This window comes from Rhea pennata, chromosome 1 (assembly GCF_028389875.1).
Source record: "Rhea pennata isolate bPtePen1 chromosome 1, bPtePen1.pri, whole genome shotgun sequence".
Taxonomy (NCBI): Eukaryota; Metazoa; Chordata; class Aves; order Rheiformes; family Rheidae; genus Rhea; species Rhea pennata.
This window is the reverse complement of record NC_084663.1, coordinates 57,746,642-57,766,900: the sequence shown is the minus strand read 5'-3', so window position 1 is coordinate 57,766,900 and position 20,259 is coordinate 57,746,642. Positions and strand designations below refer to the sequence as shown.

Here is a 20,259-nt window from a genome sequence, read left to right as displayed (position 1 = left end):
ACAAAGCGCTGCTCAACCCCATCATACACTGGGTGGGGGCAAACCCAGGGCAATTTGGAATTTACCACTGTACCTTTTAAATATTTACAAAACATATACACAAACTATACACCCTTAGGAGCCCAGGGAAGGGAAGGGAGCATTGAGAACACAGCACAAGGCAGGCAGCAGGAGCATCTGCTTTCGGATTCCCAAAAGAGAGGAGGAGGAGAAGAAGAAAGAGAGGTTTCATATCATTAGATTAGAATGGAAACCACAGGGCAGGAAAATGCATTCAGATTTTTTTTTTCTCCCTAGGGTAGAGGAAGAACCCAAGAGTGAGCAAGTGGCCTCCAGAAAGATCCATTTCCTTTGCTTCACCATCAGATCACCAAACTACTTTTTTTTTCCATTATGTGAATACCAGGTGCTTTGTGCAGCTACACCCCACTCAAACACTGGGGCCTCCCATTTTCATGCTAAGCAGGAATAATCTTGCGTTCTTTTTAAAATATGAATTATTTGGGGTAGAGAAGGATACAAAGATACCATAAAATTATTCTTTGTGTGTTTCTCATTCTGTTCAGATTCTGCCCCATCCCTCATATAAGTAGCTACCAGTTTTGCAACCACTTTTTGCTGTCAGTTGACAAAAAAGCAGTAGAAAACTGTGTCATCAAGAACTGGAAGAATACCTCTTTGGATTGCTTTCTTTTTCATGTACTTAATAGAGTTCAGAATAAAATTCTTCAAGGAACTCTTCAGCAACAATTTTTGTTTTAACTGAAAACCAGAAGCCTTGGGCTTTAACAACTGCACAAAAGGTAACTTTTGCAGTCATAAATCAAGTCTTCACAAAAGCCCCCTATGTTAGTATTGCCTAGAAGGAAAAGGGCAGCTGTGGGTGTTTAATACATGGCTGTATGGATGAAAGAGACTGTGAATCTCATATCTAAAGAAGAAAATATTGTGCTGGAAAGCACAGATACAGAGGGAGATGAGGGACAGAACTCCATGTATTTGTCAGGCCAGTTATGTTTATTCTTCCTTTTGCAATTACATTCCAAAAAGCAGAGATCTGCTAGAGGTCAAGGGCTATTCCCAAAGCCAAACAGTAATGACTAAAATAAGAAGTAATTCACAGACAGCTCTAGCCTATAAATATCAGAAAAACAGCAAAGAGAAAAATAAATATTTACAAACTCAGCATAGCTGATTGTTTTGGTAAAGCATATAGATTTTTATCCATAAAGGGAAGTGAAACTCTGAAACTGAGACATACAAACATCTATTTGTTCAGATTATTATTTAAAAGAAAAAAAGGCATTAAGCACAACTGAAGGATACGGGAAAGCATTAAATCTAATTTCTTTTGTACATATACCAATTGCTTTCTGGTTTCCAGATAATACAGAGACTGAAGTATTTCAGAATCCATCTTGGGGAACACCAGTGAAGATTTGCAGAGGGCTCTGAACATGAACGTACTCCATAAGATATGTTGAAGCAAAGAGGCCACTTTTAAGACAGTGAACCTCAAATTCAAGAGAAAGGCAAAGACTCTAAAACGAAACTGCTTAGCTGAACCGCAACATCAAAATCTCAAGTGTGCATGCACACATGTGCGCACACGTGTGTGGGGGGAGTAGGGAAATTTTGTTTTAATTGAAAATGGGAATCTTAGCATTGATTAAGTCAAGCAGAGTATAGACATGCACTGTGCAAGCTTCCCCCATAGAGCTTTGGCAATGCACCTCGCTCCTGACCTGCAAAACTCCCTTCTATTCCAGTGCTGAACCTCCTGGGCAGAGAGAGAATCACATCAATTTGTCATTGTGGTGACATTGGATAGGTGATGAGAACCAATTGCCAATTAGGACAAAAATCACTGAATCTCTCTGCATTTGACCTAAGCAACATCTGAAATCTCATCTCCAGAGAAAAATATTACCATTAACATTCAGCAAAACCTCCCCCTTAGTATATCTTAAAAACAAGAATAGATATCCAAATGCAAATTCAGTGGGGAGAGGTCCACATGGGGTAGGGCAGGGGGAATGAAAATTCTTAGATTAATTATCAAATATCTCAGCCATGAAAGGTTAATATCTCAGAAATACACAAGAATTTTGAAAGTGAGAGAAAAAAAAATCCTTCCACATATGAGATATTAGATTGTCTATGGAAGTGTTTTAATCCAATGAAAACGTCATTTGGGGGTTAGATTTCTTTTTCAGCTCCCATCAGAACAAAGCTGTTCTACCTTATTTTGCCTTCCTCACAGGATGCCCATTGCCAATGCAATGAGTACTGATTGGTATGAAGGCTCAGGTAACTCCCTATTTGGTAAAAGGGGCTGGGGAACCTGATCCCACATTACAGATAGGACTGTCTAGAGGCATTTGGACATACTGTCCAGAAATGACCCTGCTCAGAGTCTTGAATCAGAAGGAACAAGAGACAGTCCCCAAAATAGCTTTCCCTTTCCCCCATCACACTAACTCTTGCCAATCTCTACAGAGTACACTCTCCAGGCAATGAACTGCCTTTTACTTTGTGCAATCAAAACAAGAGAAGTAGGTACAGAAACAAGACTTACCTTGGAGCCACGCTCATTAAAGATGATCTCTACATCAAGGATTTTGCCGAATTGCTGCAGAGACACACACACACAAACAAGTAAATAAATAAAGTTTTGGCGATCCATTTTCCACAACTTTTGGAGGCTGGTTTAGTGCAAGAAGCGAGATGAGAATATTTCCATTTCTAGCACACAGATAAAGGCATGAAATTCCAGTAACACAACCCAGTTCTCTCAGGTTAGGACATGTAGATTCTCTTTGTCACAGATCCCAGATTTTCTCACAAAAGTTTAAGAAAGAAAAACAATAGCCAGAGTGGTTTTAGGACTATAAACTGGCTTTTTTTGTTTCTTCTGAATTAAAAAATTCTCCTTTCTTCCCTTGTTCTACTATTTCACCTAAGGCTAAGAATATTTCTTAAATAAAATTCAACATTTCATCTTCCTCCTATAGATGCTATCACAAAGAGAAACTTAACAGTAATTTTTTTCTGGAGGGAATAGGCACATAAGATTCTCAACTTCAACTCTTAACTCTAAATCTTCCTTCAAAAGGAAAGCCTTCAAAAAAATCGACCAAATCTTCAGGAACTATGAAAATGGTCAAATACCAGCAGTTTATTTTTTGAAAGCAGACTGTTCACTTCAACCTGTGACACACAGGTTGACAAAATACGTAAGTTTATCACGTATGACCTAATTCTGACTTCTGCCTTAGCCTAGAGACCTCTTAGCAGACCAGAGGCCCGGTGTATTCTGTACTGTTTTAAAAACTGGTTCCTAAGAGCTACTTAGCACAGAACAAAAATGGGAAATGAGAGCTACAAGCTGGAAATTGGATTTGCTACACTCCATGAAACCACATATGGATCATATCCTTCTCCTGGGAACCTATTTTAATGTTTCTGTATTGATACATTCAAACTAGCAACCTACAGGTAAAAGGCATGACCACATCACCAGTGCCCCAAGATCCGTCTTCTCCAAGTGCCAATGCTATTCTTTCAAACAGGAGGTTTGCTTCCCAGGACAAATTAACATCTGACTTTCAACAATGCATATACGGAGGATTTTTTTTTTTTTTTTAAGAGATCTATATTGTTCTCAAACAAGTCATATGTCTGAATGTTTTTCCTACCCCATTCTTTGTGAAACAGGTTCCATGAACCTCATTTTAATCCCATTCCTTGCATAAGTTCTAAGGTAGGTAGCAAATAAAAAAAGTGAAAACCGGAAAAGAAAGGATGCTTTCACAATTAGGAAAGATGATGAACACAAGCCTTAGGCTTCTACCACTTTGCCACAGTGTTCTCAATACAATGCTGTATCAACTGTTAAATTAACATTTCCACATGGGGACAAATGAGTATATCACTCATTTGCCAAGTGCTCTGCTTGAAAAACTTCTGTCTACATTTGCAGATGTGGAACATTTACAACAGTAAGCTGACTGAAGGGAAGCTTTTAATGTGTAAAACAATAAAAAGCTATTAAGTCCCTTGAACAAGTATTCCATGGCTGTCTTCATACAAAATGCTTCCAATAATTCTAGCCATAGTTTCTCTTCTTCCCTTCTCCATTCTTGAAAAGGAGATAGTCATGTTCTTTAATGAACATTGGTTCATAGATGTCATTTTTACAGTTCTATTGTTTACGGACAATACTTGATCTAGTCATCAAGAACAACTAAACACACAATATCCTACATTACATGAAGTCTGAACAACATTAATGTAACATGTATAGTCACTGTATCTTCCTTGAAGTCTCAGCATCTAAACAGCTAAGACTTGATCCATGTTGGATCCTCTTGGACTACTGCTTTGCCAAGCACAGCTAAAACACAATTTGGTGTGGACTTGCCTATGAAGGAGATCAGCCATTGGTTGCCTTTTGTTATCTTCATTGCATATGGCTTGGGCACTACCATGAGAAAAATCAGTCATGATCTCTTTCTTGTTCAACTGTTTCACACGGTAGTTACATAACTGGGGATGAACCATTTTAACAGCTCACTGCTGTTTAAGGGCTGTCCCCATTCCCTCATCTCTCCTGCCTGGGCTCACTGTCTTCCCCAAGCTGGCCCCAGTTTTCATTCTGACCTGTAGGTAAACTAATATAGCTCACCAATCTTGCAGAAAACTAGCCCAATAAATAGAACAGATAAAAAGTTTTTGATGGTTTCATGATCTGAATCAGCTCAGAGAGTCAGGTGACTGCCATGGCAGCTGGAAACGAGGGGAAAAAGAAAGACACTCTCCCCGAGAGCGGGATCTCGCCCAGCACAATTAGTTCAGCTATCTAGCTTTACCACACACTTGCTCTTGATAAAACCAAACACCAAAATTATTTTCAGAATCTTCAAAGCCATAAGAAAGAAAAACACCATTTTCCTCACTATAACAATATTAAAAGAGAACAAACTGTGCAGCTTCTGGTGCACAATTATGCTTTGCCATCTTCTCCTCTCTCCATACCCAGCTGGGCCTGGATATTCGTGTACTACTGCCAAAGTTGCTCGCCAGCCCAATTCAGCTGAGCTCACTGCTCAGGGTTTCAACATGAACAGTAAATCCCATTTTGTGTGTAAATTCCTTCAGGCTGGAAGACGTTGCTAATGCTGAATGCAAGCAGTCTGTGAGAGAGGGTAGAACTGCTTCCCTGCCCTCTGGATAGAGGCATGCAATTTCTTAGATGATGGAATTAAGATCAATTTCTGCTGCTGCAGTGAGCACCCACTTGAAGTCTGCTGCAATAGATTACAATCACTCATGCAGTTTGCCCCATCTCTTTCCTACCTAAGAGTTTTGAGTGTTTAAAGAGGCAGGGGGGAAACTGCTTGAGAGAGAAGGAACAGGGACACCAGAGGCTAACTGCCAAACTCACGTTTGCTGGGAAGGAGTTGGAGGCAGGGGGGCCTCTATCCTATGCAGCTCCCTAGAAAAAAAACACAGTGGTGTGGCAGGAGAAAGCACACTGAGCTCTTCAAGGCTCTGCTATAGTCATTGCTACAGCTGCTCTGACAGCTTGTAGCACCATGGCTGTTGCCCTTACTGCTATGGTGGTTACAGCAGGTCCGGCACTGGCAGCACATTTTTTTGGTAGCCTGCCAGAGTTTTCCTGAAGAATGAAAGCAGGAAAAAAGAAATAGTTCATTTTAACAGTTTATATCTTCTTCAAAGCTGAATCTGATTTAGTGGAATATAAAAAGGCACTTTGTTCTCTGACGGTGCTTCCCCTACTAGATATCGTTAGCCTACTGAAAACAATGGAAGTTTTAAGAGTTCCTTAGCAAAAGGTCACAATTTTTATAATGTAAAATGCCAGGCCATAAATATAAAGGTCAACACCAAATGCCCTCATAGTAATTTTTAAAAATGTTGTGTACATGCATGTTTGTTTTCCAGCAGACAGAGGGTCTAGCCAAATAAAACAAGATCCATGATTAGGTCATCCATGAGGACTAACCCACTGATCTCTAACCTTGAAGACATGAATCACTATGCTCATGGGTCTGATTCTTTCACTCAATAATTGCATAAACATCTACTTACTATAACCCCAGGAGAGCAGCAGTGGAAAAAAACTCTGGGTAGAGTCCACAGCCTCTGAAGAAAGCATTACAGGACCACATATCTCAGATGCTCCCCACTATGACTTAAAAAGCCTATTATGTGACCAAGAAGCCAGCATCCCCTATCATATGACAGGTCATGTGAATAGCTCCTTCCATCAACTGGTTGTGCACCCATCATATGGAGTGTGTCGGGGTGCGTGGGTGCACAAGCATGTATTCTTCTAGTCATGCCACGGCATAGAACTATAGAATCTAGTTTTATCACAGTCTTCCATTTCTTGAAGTGACCTTGTGCAAGTTTTCAGTTATTTTTCTGTAATGCAGATAAATGAATCATCTCCTCTCAAATTGCAGCAGTGGCTGTTAGAAATAACGGTTTTAACGGGCATAAAGATATCAACAAACATCAGCTATGACCAAAACCCAGTTTTCTTGCTTGAACATGATGTACCTTATCATAAAGGCAAGGGCATTGTGCAAGTAGGAGCACGTGTTATGTTTGTTTCTTTCCACTCAGATGACATGAAGACAGCAGATTTTTTCCAGCAGAAGCCGTAACTACATTACATACAATAAATTTGAAAGCTCTGGCACCACAGTTTTTGCCTTCCACAGCACAGTTTGGTAGGGCCCCTCTTGCATGTTCTGTTCCAGCTGGCCCTACCTCATCTCCCTGTCTAGAGCTTTTAAAATCAGTTCCAAAACATGTCAGACAAATAACTTAACCCTAAAAATGCCAACAACAGGTAGTACAATCTGAATACTTTAAAATCATGGAACAACAAAAGGTAATTTGAGCTACCACCCAACAAACTCATATCCTTATGACAGGACTTGCTATCTCCAAGCAGCTTTGTACTATTACAACAAAATTCTCTTAAAGCTGAGCATTGTAATCTACATATACCTGGAAGACACCAAATGGTCAGTTCTCAAAGATAGTCTAAACTCCATCCAGAAATTTAACATTGCTAAGAGATTGACTTTTATGCCGGAAATAATTTTAAGTCCTCAGACTTGAAGGGTATGAGCAAGAGCATTTCATATACAAGATAGGTCCACATTGTAGAAAGCACCCATAACCAAGCTCCCAGCTCCATGGAATATACCTTTTGCCCAGAATGGCTGGCTCCGTGCTAGCATTAGTTTGTGCTTAGTTCTGGCAGTGTGGAGTCTGCCAGAGCCAAACTGCTAGGAATACATGAACTGTCTCACATAATGCTGGATCACATCTCTAAAAACAGTAGAATCGGTCCTGCTGATGTGCCTTCAGTCAAGTTACACCAGTATGTTTTGGTCACAGGATGACACTAATACATTTTGGTGACAGGATGACAGAAGTATCAAGGACTAAACCAAAGCCTTACCACAGTTTATCAGCTGAACACAGCAAGTAAGCATCCAGTCCATATTACGGTTGACCTGTTCTCCAATAAAACACATTTTCTTAGAAACAAGACTCACAAAAGGAAGCCAATTAAAAAGCACAGATTTCCAACAGAATTTACAGACTGCAATCATCCTAGCAAACAAAGTGACAAGGAACACCATTTCTCAGTCATTCATTATCCTTTGACTCACAAACAAAAGATTCACACATAAGACAGTGAGACAAAGGTGTATGGTACTGCAGAGTACAATTCCAGAGGTCTTAACACCAGACCAGCTTCCAGGTCAACACTTTCAGCTATTTGTTATTGCTTTGTGTCATCCCCAGAGGTGTGCCTGTCCCTTAAGCTGGTACTGCTGCTAAGGTACAGGTATGGTAAAGATACTTGGAACCATAACCACAAAAGCAGCATAAATTCAAAGCTTAGTTTGAGAAGACTCACCCACATAGACTGAAACCCTATAAAACCTGACTATAGAAGAGATGGTTTCATATAATTTCACCAAGACTGTTTACGTAAATCCAAACATCCACTGTACAATATTGTTTCCTAAATGATATTCAGCCCATTGTCACTATAGACTCTTCTAGTCATCATATGAAAACATGAAATCTTCGATAAATGTATGATCCAGTCATCACTGCCTTCTGCCAGAAGCTAACCACCACATTCTGTGGCAACAAAACAATTTTTTTGCAAAACAAGAAAGATAGTATGATAGTTGCTGACAGCTGTAGTGGCACAAGCAGCTGCGGACAGAAGCACCACAGTCCCTAGCGAAGCCACTGAAATAAGGTAGGTTGCTCAAGCAGCACTGAGTACACAAGTCACAAAAGGTGACTCTAGAAATAGCACTGATGAAACACATCAAGATAACAGTAATGCCTCTTTTAACATAAATCAACAATATCAGTAGAAACAAAGTTCTGCCCTACAACAGGAACTGAAGCTCTCTTTCATGAGCTCCCTCTGACCACAGAAAGAGCAAGGAAATAAAAGAGTTATCAAAAAGAAGCCACCTTTTGTCTAAGCTTTTGTTCTCCAATTTAGCATTTAGGAGTTGTTACATGTGATCACTGGCAAGTACTGGCCTGGGATGAAATAGAAAGTATGTCTTGATATCCAGAAGACAAGAGTTCCTCCTTCAGATTTCCAAACTAGTCAGAATAGCAGACTTAAAGCTGCCCAAAGAGACTCTATTTCTCTGCTTTAGGCTTTTGCGTTGTATCAACACCTACAGTTTAGGGCTCTTCTGCTCTGTCGTATTACTTACCTACTTATCTTACCTCCTGAAGATTACTTAGCCCTTACTCGTGTACCACAAACTATATGTGGATTTAAATTCATTTATTGACAATGCTTAATGCCCTTATTATTAGGTATCATGCACACATAAGCACCTGTACAGCACAGACAAATCATCTCCTAAACTCTTTGACAAGCTGAATGAATCACGCACCCAAAAATCTCTCACATCAAAACAAAACAAAACAGTTATCTTCCAAGTCCTGCGCTGAACTCAGAACCAAACAAAATACAGTCATAACCTCTTCAGCTCCGAAGAAGAGCAATATCACATCCCTCCTTCAACCCTTTTCCACTGCTGAAGCAACTGTCTTCAGTGATATCCAGCATTCTTCCAGATCAGTGCTTTCCAAAGAAAGTCTTCTATCCTATGAGGACGGCATGTTCCCAAATACAGAGAACCTTGCGTTAGGCTGTATCAAACACAGTTTTGTTGGATTGATCCTCAATTAACCAGGCATTTCAAGTTATTCACTAGCAGCAACCTAATCTTCCTCCTCCTCAAATAGTTTTTCAATAGCAAACCTTACTTGCAAGGTTTTAATAATACTGTCTCCATCGCTGATAGAGATATTGAATAGGAATGAGATTGAAATACATTCCTGGGGGAAATTTTCACTAGAAATGGTCTTAATCACTACTGTCTCCCCATTAATTACTACTTTTTAAGATTGTTAAAGAGGTTTTTAATCTGTGTTCTGTTCAAGACAAGCACTTTTTTTTTTAATCAAACTGGTCACATGGACTAAATCAAATGTTTGAGCAACATTTAACTGTATCACTATTGCTTTGTACACCGTTTTCAAAACAGACCAAGTGTTTGTTTGAAAAGACATTATCTCGCATTAAATCATGCTGAATAACATCAAACTGTATCTTCAGATACTAACACGTTTTAACACTTCACAAAATTATTTTTTCATCCTGGATCAACAAATGCCTAATTAGTGCATACCTCTTTGGGTCATCCTTTCTAGCTTTTTTTATATTGAATCCAGATGGGCAGTCTACCAGCCTTCTACAATTTCCCTAGTTTGAGAAGCTGCTAAAAATTGACATTAATGGGTAAGAGACTTCCTTGGTTTGGCCATTATCCTTGGGTATACCTTATATATGCCTACCAATTTTAAAATATTAGCAAGTCCTGTTTCATCCTCCTTTATTATTACATACATAAAAACAAAACTCCTGTTAATCATAAACAGAAACAACACTAAACAAATATCTGGGTTTGAGTATTTTTCTGTCAACTACTTACAAATATTGTATTGGACCTACCCCTAGATTCTTTTCGCTTCACATTTAAAGATTGCTCCCTTCTCCCCTGAACTCAATCGACATCTCAATGATTTATTCTCATCTACTTTTTTTAAGGTTGCAATTAAATTCATTGCCATTTACTTTCTTCTTTACATCATCTTCCCTCCCTTACGTACAGATAGTTTTGCATTTTATCAGTACACTTTCTGACTGTGGAATCATACCTTCTTGGCTATTGGTATGATTTTGCTGAACACTTTGCTGCTGTCATTAATACTTCCCTTTCTAAAGGCCCCTTCTCAGTCAGTTATCCTGCCAATTTTTTAAACCCAAAGAAATGGACTCTTCTAAAGCTCCTTACATTACTGACTGATGCCATATTCTGTTTGCGCAAAGTAAATACAGACAAATAACAATCACTGGTACCTAAGCAACCATGGGATTTCAGGTCAGCTATTAACTCTTCTTTATCTGCTAGAACAAGGTCAACTATTGATTTATTCCACTGCTGGTGCAGAACTGTGTGCATTAAAAAATGACCTATTCCTTCTGGAAGCTTTCTAGAAGTCTTTTTATTGGCAACATGAAACGTCAAGTAAATATTACCCATTTTAAGCAATCTATTTTATTTGCCTCCCTATAAGGGCAACACAGATAAGGAAATGTTTGTCCTATACCTTAGCATATTTCAGAGCTCTGTTACAGATACAAAGTAGGTGAGAAATGATTTCAAATCTGAACAACTTGAATTCATTAGGAAATGCTTACATCTGCAGCTCTCAAATGACAACAGTATGGAAAGTATTATGTAATTTCCCTTAATCATATGCAAAACAACACGTCTGAAGTCCACCTCTGTCCAAGGCTACAATTAAAACATTAGTGAATTCTCTGTCCCTCAGGACTGGGCTGACCTCTAGCATTCTGTTCAATCTTTAAGGGACCTCTTTACTCCTTCCCCACCATCACATTTATTTCTTCCTCTACTGCTTTGCTGTCTACTCGATTTCTCTCTTTGTACAGTAGTTTTGGAAAATCACTCCAGGCAAGAATTTTGAGTCTCTCAGATATGATGTTGAGGAGATGTGACCTGACACACAAAAAGGAGAGGGAGAACCAGCCACAGCTGAAGCTTAGACAATCATGAGTCCTCTGCAGGAGAAAGAGTTGGTTTCAATGAGTCACCCAAGGGAAAGCATCCTGATCCCCAAAAAGAAGTAGGAGTGAGGGGGATTCAGAGAACACTCCATTTCTACCTGAGGCTCCGAGTATACTGAGAGAAGCAGCACTGACAGAGAGAAAGGGAGATCTACAGAAGTCATTAATTATTTCCTTGGCAAAATACCAAGGCTTTCTATTACAGGAAAATAGTACAAGGCTTCTTTATGCCCCAAAAGATAAATGGTCTTCTGGTAGGCATACCTCTTAGTAAACACAAAGCAGAGTCAGGTGAACTAGCCAAAGGTTTTATGAGGAATATACTATTTACCCCAATTAAATCCTGTCATCATGCTGGAACTCCAGATCATGTCTAGAGAAACAATAAATCAACAACAAATAACTTGGAGAACAATGGAAATCAACACATAGTGAGTTTTTCCTCCCTCCATGTAAAACTAATGACACCATTTGGGCCCCAGATAAGGATGGAATTCCTTACTGAAAGCAGTTAGGCTGCATTTTCTGCAAGTCACTTCTCAGGACAGCAGTTCATTCAAATTCCCTGCGCCTCCCTACCAATGAAACAGAGATAAGAGTAGCTGCATTACTGTCACCAGGGCTGGCATATTCTGGTCATTTCCATCTCATCCATGTCCTCCCCCACGAGAAGGGGGAGGGGGAATCTGGTTCAGTGTGATCGACTATGAAAGGGGCCAGTCATCAAGCCAAGCATGGGTCCTGAGGGAAGGGGCAACAGCAACATAAAACAATATGTAAGTGATAAAGCTCCCAGGAGACGGGAGCAGTAGTAGCATAGAGCAGGGCATGCTAAATACAGATTGTAGCAGGTGGTCCAAGAACTGGCTGTGATTTCAGCAGGCAGTTAATCCAGACCGGATGAAACTGCCTACCACACAGCCCTGCAACAGAAAAAAAGTAAGATAAAAAACACAAGCAGAAGAGGCAACTGAGAATACTAGAAGTCACAGATTGCCAGGAGATGAGCTTCACCCTGAAAATATTGCTACACTCTTTATATCCATGGACATGGATGCACTGGAAGCAAAGGCTTCAGTTAACAGTGGAACAGGTTGCCTAGAGAAGTTGTAGAGCTTCCTTCTCTGGAGATATTCAAAACCCGCCTGGACATGAGATCCTGTGCAAGGTGCTTTAGGTGACCCTGCTTGAGCAGAGGAGTTTTACTAGATGATCTCCAGAGGTCCCTTCCAAACTCAACCATTCTGTGATTCTGTGACATCTATATCAATTAACAACATGGAATCCTAGAATCAAAATTTTGGTTAGGACGTCCAGAGGTAGTCTTTTCCAACACTTTGCTCAAAGCAGGTCTAATTAGATCAGGCTGCTCTGGACTGTGTCCAGTTGAGCCTTAAACATCTCTGAGGATGAAGGCTCCACAGCTTCTCTAAGCAACATGTTTCACTACTTAACCACCCTCAGAGTAAAAATATTTTCCTAACATCTAACTGAAATTTCCCATATTACAATTTGTGTTCATTGTCTCTCATCCTATAATCATGGGCCTCCAAAGAAAATCTAGCTCCACCTTCAGTATCCTCCAATCAGGTAGCTGCAGACAACAAAAATATCTCCCCTTAAGCTTCTCTTCTCCAAGCTTAACAGGCCCAGGTCTCTCAGCCTCTCCTTGTATGTCCTGTTCTCCAAGGCTGTGACCATGTTTGTGGCCTCTGCTGGACTCACTCCAGTGTGTCAATATCCTTTGCATAAGCCAAAACTGGACATAAGCTCTCCAGATACAGTCTAACAAGAGCCAGATAGAGGGCAAAGATCACTTCCCCGGACCTTGCTGGCTGCACTTACTAATGCAGCCCAGGATGTAGCTAGCCTTCTTTGCTGCAAAGCCAATCTGCTGACTGATGTTCAACTTCCTGACCACCAGGGCCCCCATATCCTTTTCTGCAGAACTGCTTCCTAGAGAGTCAGCCCCCAGCCATATTGCTGCAAGACATTACTCTCTCCCAAAGAGAGTTGCAAGACCTTGCTCTCGTTGAAATTCATGGGATTCCCATCAGCCCATTTCTCCAGTCAAGCATGACAGCCCTGCCCTCCTGCGTTTTGACTACTCCCCTCAATTTTGTCTCATCCACAGAATAGCTCCTTATGGCCAGAAGAAACCCTCCCGGAACAAGAAGCAAAGAATTCTCACAATATGCAGTAATTTAGACTCTTGCTGGTAAGCACAACTGAAGACCATTATTGCATGTTTTAACATTTCTACACACTTTGTTCACATTCTGTTGTCTAAACAACAAATGGACAAGCCCACTTTTTCTCTCATTCACAGCAGTTTAAAGTTGAAGTCCATGAATTTAACAAATATACAATACTGTAACTACTGTCTGCGTGAGTGAGTGTGTGAGTGTGTATACATGCATACATACATGCATGCATGCATACAACAACGGCTCAAGAGATGCAACAACTGAAATAAGAACCCTGCAGAATTTGGAAGGGTAGCTGGCTATCCTGGTAGGACCAAGGTATAACACTCAAAGCAGCACTGTTAGAGTGGCAAGAGGAATATTAGCTTTGGTGTTCCCTGATTTGAGGCCTCTACACTGGATCCCAAACAGGAAGCAACATTTAAGTCTTTATAAATAACAAGAAATATTTGTAAAGATTTTAGAACGCGCCATCAAACAAGAATGCTACCATCCTATCAGCAAGTCAGATTCCTGATGACGATCTATAAATAACTTAATTTAAAGGTTAGGTTATAAAGAATTTAATTCATTTACTTCAGTGTCTATGCTGAAGTAATCAACACCTATATTCGTGGGAACAAATCCTTTCCCAAAGAACTTGTATACTGAGATGAATAGCACACGAAGTTTAGAGGAGAACCTATTCAGTCAAAACAAAACAGAACGCATGTCATACAGACTGTAAAATAACATCTGACTTGTGCTAGCTCTTCCATATGCAATTGCTGGTTGGCCAGTTTCTTGCAGCACTTTTAAAAGCAAAAGTGGATCATGAGGAAAGACATAAATATTTCAACAAGTTTCTAAGCAACCGAAAAGCAGTGCTTTGCAATGGATATATTAGGTCAACTCAGCGCTTAATCTTGGTCTGCACTGGGAAATAAGGTAAAGTTTTATTTTGTTTTTCCAAACCAATTGTTAGCTTACACGCCACATGTTGACAGAAACACAGTTATTGCCCTACTCCAGCAAAATATTTTACAGCATGCTGCCTGAAGTGGCATTTTCCTCACATGAATATACCAGCACCATGTGTTCTACCTGTGGTGAAGGAGAATCAGCTATACCTTAAAAGGCTTCAGTAACTTACCCCAAACATCTGTCGAAGGTCAGGATCCCGAAAGCGGAAGGGAATGTTAGACACATGAAGCCGTTTTGGAGTGGATTTGCTCTCGGTATTCTCATTGCTCTGTGTCTGTGACTGCTGTCCATCTGTCTGTGCCCCTCCTTCTGTCTGCTGAAATCAGAAAGACAAGAGCACGTGCATGACTGGAAACCATACAAATTCCTTTCATGTGCTTCATCTATCTCTTTTCAGGTATTAGTACTACACTTGTTATTGTGGTATTTGAGCACTTGACAATTATTTTGATACATTGTTAAGCGTTACTGGCTGTATCTGTTGTTTTTCCCCTTTCTCTCCATGAGCAACCAGTAATGAGATCTCAGTCTCCCTCCTCTCATATCACCTTTTAGCTTAGTAGACCTGCCTTTGGTTTTCTTAAATTGCTTTTCCCCTGTTCTTCCTCACTTCAACTGTTACCATATGAAAGCTCTAACGAAGAGGCGAATCTTTCATATCCTGAAACCGGAGGGTAGTATTGCCGCTTTACTCTCACGTGACAGGATGTTCACACAATAATCAAAATCCCACAGCTGAAGTAGCAGCTCTTCACCAGACTAATACCAGAAATGCACCTGCTCTGTTGAGTTCCCTTCAGAGATATACCATGCCAAAAGAAAAATTGTAATTAAATAGTAAAACCCATATTTAAATAGTTTACAGATATCCTTGATTAACTTTTTCAGTACATTTAAAAGCCAGCTCAGAGACAGGATAGTCATTTCCACTCCAGGGCTTACAAGAACTCCAAGTGCTACTTCCTGCTATCAATTCCACAGCTTCAATAAGGGAATTTGTTCCAGTGTTTCCAAGAGCTGACTGGTATTAGCAAGGTCAAGTCAAGGGGTAGGCAAGGCTTACTTACACAAAGCAAAAGTACAGGAAAAAGGTGGGGGAAGAAAGGAGACCAGAAGAGAGACCTAACACCCACAGAGACAAGGCAGAGAGAGTAGAAGAAAGAGAACCTCAGCCACTTGTGCTGGGCCCAGAGTCAGAAATGGTAAAGTTTGGGCAAGGCACTAAATTTAAAGGCACAGCCCTTTTGCAAAATGTGTTGATGTGAAAACTGTGTTTCTTGCACTTTAGTCTGAAAAATGCCCTCAGAAACTCATAACTGTAGAACAAAGCAGATAATCTGATCAGTTTTACTGCTCTGTCCCTTTCCAACAGCGAGAACTGATAGGCCAAGGTATTCATAGAGTACCCACTCTGTCCATCTCTTGCTGTTTGCCTCAGCTGTATCAGAGTAATACTCAGATCATGTGCTTTTAAGCATCCTTTCATTTCTTTACAAGCTAATCTGACTTCTTCCTTGATCACCAAATGAAAAAAAAAAATCTATGGGAATGCAAAGACCATGCTGTTGCTAAAGTCACTCTGTTTAGGCACATGTAAGAACACATACAAGCCTTAAACACTGGGTAGGTTTGGGAGTTGTTTTAAATATACAAACCTCAAAGAAAAAAAGAAGTCTCACATATTGACCACTCACTGGATGTGGTAGACTGCCCTGCATACCATTCAGTTAACAAACACTTCATAGATATTTGGAGAGAAACATCTCTCCACAGATAAACTAGATTGGCAACATTAACATAAAGCTTCTTCTGGCCACAAGTCTCTCTTACAGATACGACCTTGAACTTGCATATTGATTATTAAGGACTGACAAGAGCAAACTAACAATAAGCACTGGGCTCTTGTCATGCTGAGCTAAACAGTGGCAGCTTTCCATTTTATTTTAATGGGGCTGTGCAGGCAGCACAGAACATGTTTGATCTGGTTAGTATAAAATAAGCCTTGATAGAAAGAATGGAGCAATGTGGCTTTGCAAGCATCTCTACTCCCCAGAACAATGCAAACCTCTGGAGAAGGCTAGAAAAAGCAATCTTTTTTATTTGCCTGAGATTCATCCACCTCTAAATATCAAATTTTTAGGAACAACTTCACAGAGCTCCACTCGATCATATCTGAAAAGCTGCTTTCCCCTCCCTAACTTCCCCCTCTTTTCCTACCTCACCCCTATGACAAAATGCATCTCCAAACATTCAGACAATGCACCCTTAGGGAAGAATCAATGCAGCTGGCTTGTGATTAAATCACACCATGCTATTTGGTGGTTTTATTTTTATGACTCCATCAGAGTCCTTTGCTCCTCAGGGCAAATCTGTCCAAGAGGGACAAAACACATGGGCGGCTCATCCATCATCAGTCCACAAAAAGCCTACAAGTGAGTGTTCCAAAACAACTCCCCAAAACCAGCAATACTCTTGCTCAAAGCAGTTGCTTTACAGTCCATTTTTGGGGACATTCCAGAGCTTTGCTAAGGCAATTTGCCAAATCCTAGGCTTCTCACGACTGCGGGTGTAATTGGTAGGTAGGCAGACGCACATGCGCACAGGCAAATCCTTCAGCAGACCAACACGCTTCGTTCATCTTCTGCGGTGTGAATTATTAAAGGCACAGATTCTGAACAGCTACAGCAAAAACACTGTAGCCCTTAAATTCACATATAAGCTGCCAAGGAATGGACCTGCTCCTTCCACAGGCGAGGAAACCAGTTTGCACTCCTTTTCCATCCATTTGTTCGCCGGCAGAGGGTAGAACTCCTTTCTTATCAAGGGTGCAATATATCATGTACGGTGGCCTACTCAAAAACACTCGCAGCTGTTCTTGCATATGGCAGAGTGCTGCTGCCACACAAGAATCAGTTTTACAGCGCGTTAGATGGGTACAATAAGACAAAGGCTTCGGACTGGAGAAACAGGAGGAACAGAGGCTCTCAGTCCAGTCCTATCTTTTTGACTGCAGTAGAATCCCCAGATGATTCCTAGGCTTTCACATTTCATGATTTGGCAGCACTAGTTCAACATTAAATATCTTCTCTCTCCGGATGCTGCAACTCCCGCATTTCTATCATCTGTGGCCCTAAGGTAAGGCCTGAACTTTCAGTCACTATAGTGTTAGCTCAATATATTTGTCTACTGCCACACATTCAGCTACAACATAAATGAAAGAAATAGTCTCCTCAGATCTTACTTCCCCCTCTCCTCCCTTTTACGGTTATTCCTTGTCTTAATTCATTAGGAAGGAGATGCAAGGAAGGGCCTGAAGCCTGTTTTCAGGCAGCACATAATGGAGACTGGCAACAGCGGTACCCTGACCCAGTCACATGGTAAAAGCCTGCATTTCACCAAGCTCCCTCTCCTTCCCCACATCAAATTTCAGCTCCTTCCTTCTGGCCTCACGTCAACGCTTCACAGGGAAGAATCAGACTCGTTGCAGATTGCAACGCAGCACACAGGGCAGCTAGCGCTCACCGCCTAGGTCTCAAAACGCTTTTACTCGGGCAATGCCGAGACCTACCGTGGCAAAGATTCTGCATTTTAAAACAGCATTGGAGCTGCGTTACCTCCTCACCATAGTCTGGGTAAGGTCATTCTGTGTCATTCATGCCCGCACACACAAGCCTTGAACTCTGTTCAAGGTCATTGAGAAACATTTCAAAGCTCAGGACTTAGAATATTTGCTCTGCTTTAACTGCTTGTTTCCTGTGTCCCCGTGCCACCTCTCCTTTCCTGCACTCACCAACAGCACAGAAAACCTTACGTAAAACAAGGAAGAGTGTGCATACAGGCAGGGCAAAAGGGGAGAAGGAAGCCTGAGTAGTATTAGGGTGTTCTGCAAGCTTTCAGTGACAGCTGTCTAGCTACCTTCCCACCTCCACTAGATTCTTCTGTCCTAAAACAGCTGGTGAACAAGCAATTGCTTAGGATTTCTCCTCAGCGGGAAAGACAAAAGGGGCTCCAGCGCCACCTGAGCTGGGAGCAGATATCTGCATGAACAGACACAGGGGCTAACACACGGATGAGCGAGACAAACACCAATGCGACAGGCCAGCAAAGAGCCTAGTAATACACAGTACATCCCGTTTTCATCCCCAGCTTGCTTCTTCGGAACTGGAATTCCTTCAGATTCAAATCACAGAAAAGTAAAGAAATAATCCTCCATCCTCTCCCCCAGGAGAAAGGAAGTCCAAAATGTTTTGAATCATAATGAAAGGATAATACATAAATTACCACAAAAATTATCTTTAAAAAAAGATCTACATTTAAGAGAGGCCTTGTGTGGTTTCAGAATTTAGCAGACAGATTGTACTCCCCTACTACTTCTAGAATGGTTTTGGATCCAAAAAAAATAAATAGAAAAATAAAAAGGAGGGGGGAAGAAAATGTTGATCAAGAGCTTGAGGAACAATGTGGAGACAATGATCAAAATTAATGACTGACAGATGGCAATCTCCCTACGAGGAAGGGCAGTGCAGGCAACACAGCAAGCACTGAGCAACTTCCAGCGAAGCACTTGTATCAACACAACCATTCCCCAGTAAACAGATGTCTACTAAGCAGGTTTAATAGGGGAAAAAAGAAAAAAAAAGAAAAAAAGAGAGATGAATTTGATAATGGGCACTAAACCCCTTTCACACCTCATCACACTCAACCAGGGCAGGACTGAGTTTCACATCCAAGAACACAGCATGGGAACTTCTGCCGCCTGTATTATGTTTGTTTATCACACAGAAGAAGGTAGAAATAATAATCACCTTTCAACAACAGTAAATTTAATTTAAAATTTATATCCATGTACTTGATTCTTCAGAGATACCAGCACAATTACATAAACAAGACCCAGGCTACACTTCAGGCACTCTTAACAGTGTGCCCAAGTACTCCATATGCCAAAAACTGCATAAAAAGTGACCAAGAATGTACCAAACAACTTCTACAAGGCTTTTAATTGTTTTCAATCTAGTGAGATGAATTTAAGGTATGTTTTTCCTTCTGATTATCTGTTACCTGTTTTCAGACATTCTAAAACTTAAGTATTTTGTTCATTTAATATATATACACATATATATGTATATGTGTATATATATGTATATATATATATGTGTATATATATATACGTGTATATATATGTATATATATACACATATACATATATATACACATATACATATATACATATGTATATGTGTGTATATATATATTCCCCCATCTAAAATCAGAACACAAATGATATATAAAAGGAACATAGTTTGCTAATCACCCTGCACAATGAAGATATATATTACATGTCATGCAAGATTTTAAATGTGGCAATGTTTAAAGAAAAATCACTTTGTTTTTCTGAGCATTAAGTTTTTTCTAGGCTTCTCTAACTTTTTTTCTTCAATGCAGTGGTGAAATGAAACACCTACTCTGCTGGTCACGATGCCAAAACTTTTGTGAGCAATTCCACTCCATTTTTAACAAAACAGAAATGCTCTGACAAGCTGGAGAAAGTAGCAAGACTTCCTGATCTGAAGTTCATCTCTGGACCACTGCAATTCTAAGCCAAAAAGAACAGCTAACACAATGACAGACTAAAAATCTGCCCAGCCCACTATCATCTTTCTGACAGTGGCCAAATAGAGCATCTGTGGAAGAACATAAGAATAGAGCAAATATCTAGTGATGCTTCTCCAGCACACTCTCCCAGCCTCCAGCAAGCTGAGCCAGTTCATGTCTTTGTAGTTGGTCACTGGCAATGAATCTACTGCCTGTGAACTGGTTTAATGAGGGCTTTTTGAGCTC

At 40.4% G+C, this 20,259-nt stretch overlaps 1 protein-coding gene across 7 annotated transcripts in view; it reads right to left on the bottom strand.

Moving 5' to 3' along the window:
• RBFOX2 (RNA binding fox-1 homolog 2) overlaps positions 1 to 20,259 on the bottom strand; it is a 170,413-nt gene that overhangs the window by 28,292 nt on the left and 121,862 nt on the right. For all 7 annotated transcript variants that reach the window (XM_062588751.1, XM_062588742.1, XM_062588761.1 and 4 more), the window contains 2 exons: positions 14,591 to 14,737; positions 2,579 to 2,632 (listed from right to left, as the gene is read on the bottom strand). In XM_062588751.1, the coding sequence (XP_062444735.1) occupies positions 2,579 to 2,632; positions 14,591 to 14,737 (201 nt within the window). The remainder of the gene's footprint in view (positions 1 to 2,578; positions 2,633 to 14,590; positions 14,738 to 20,259) is intronic.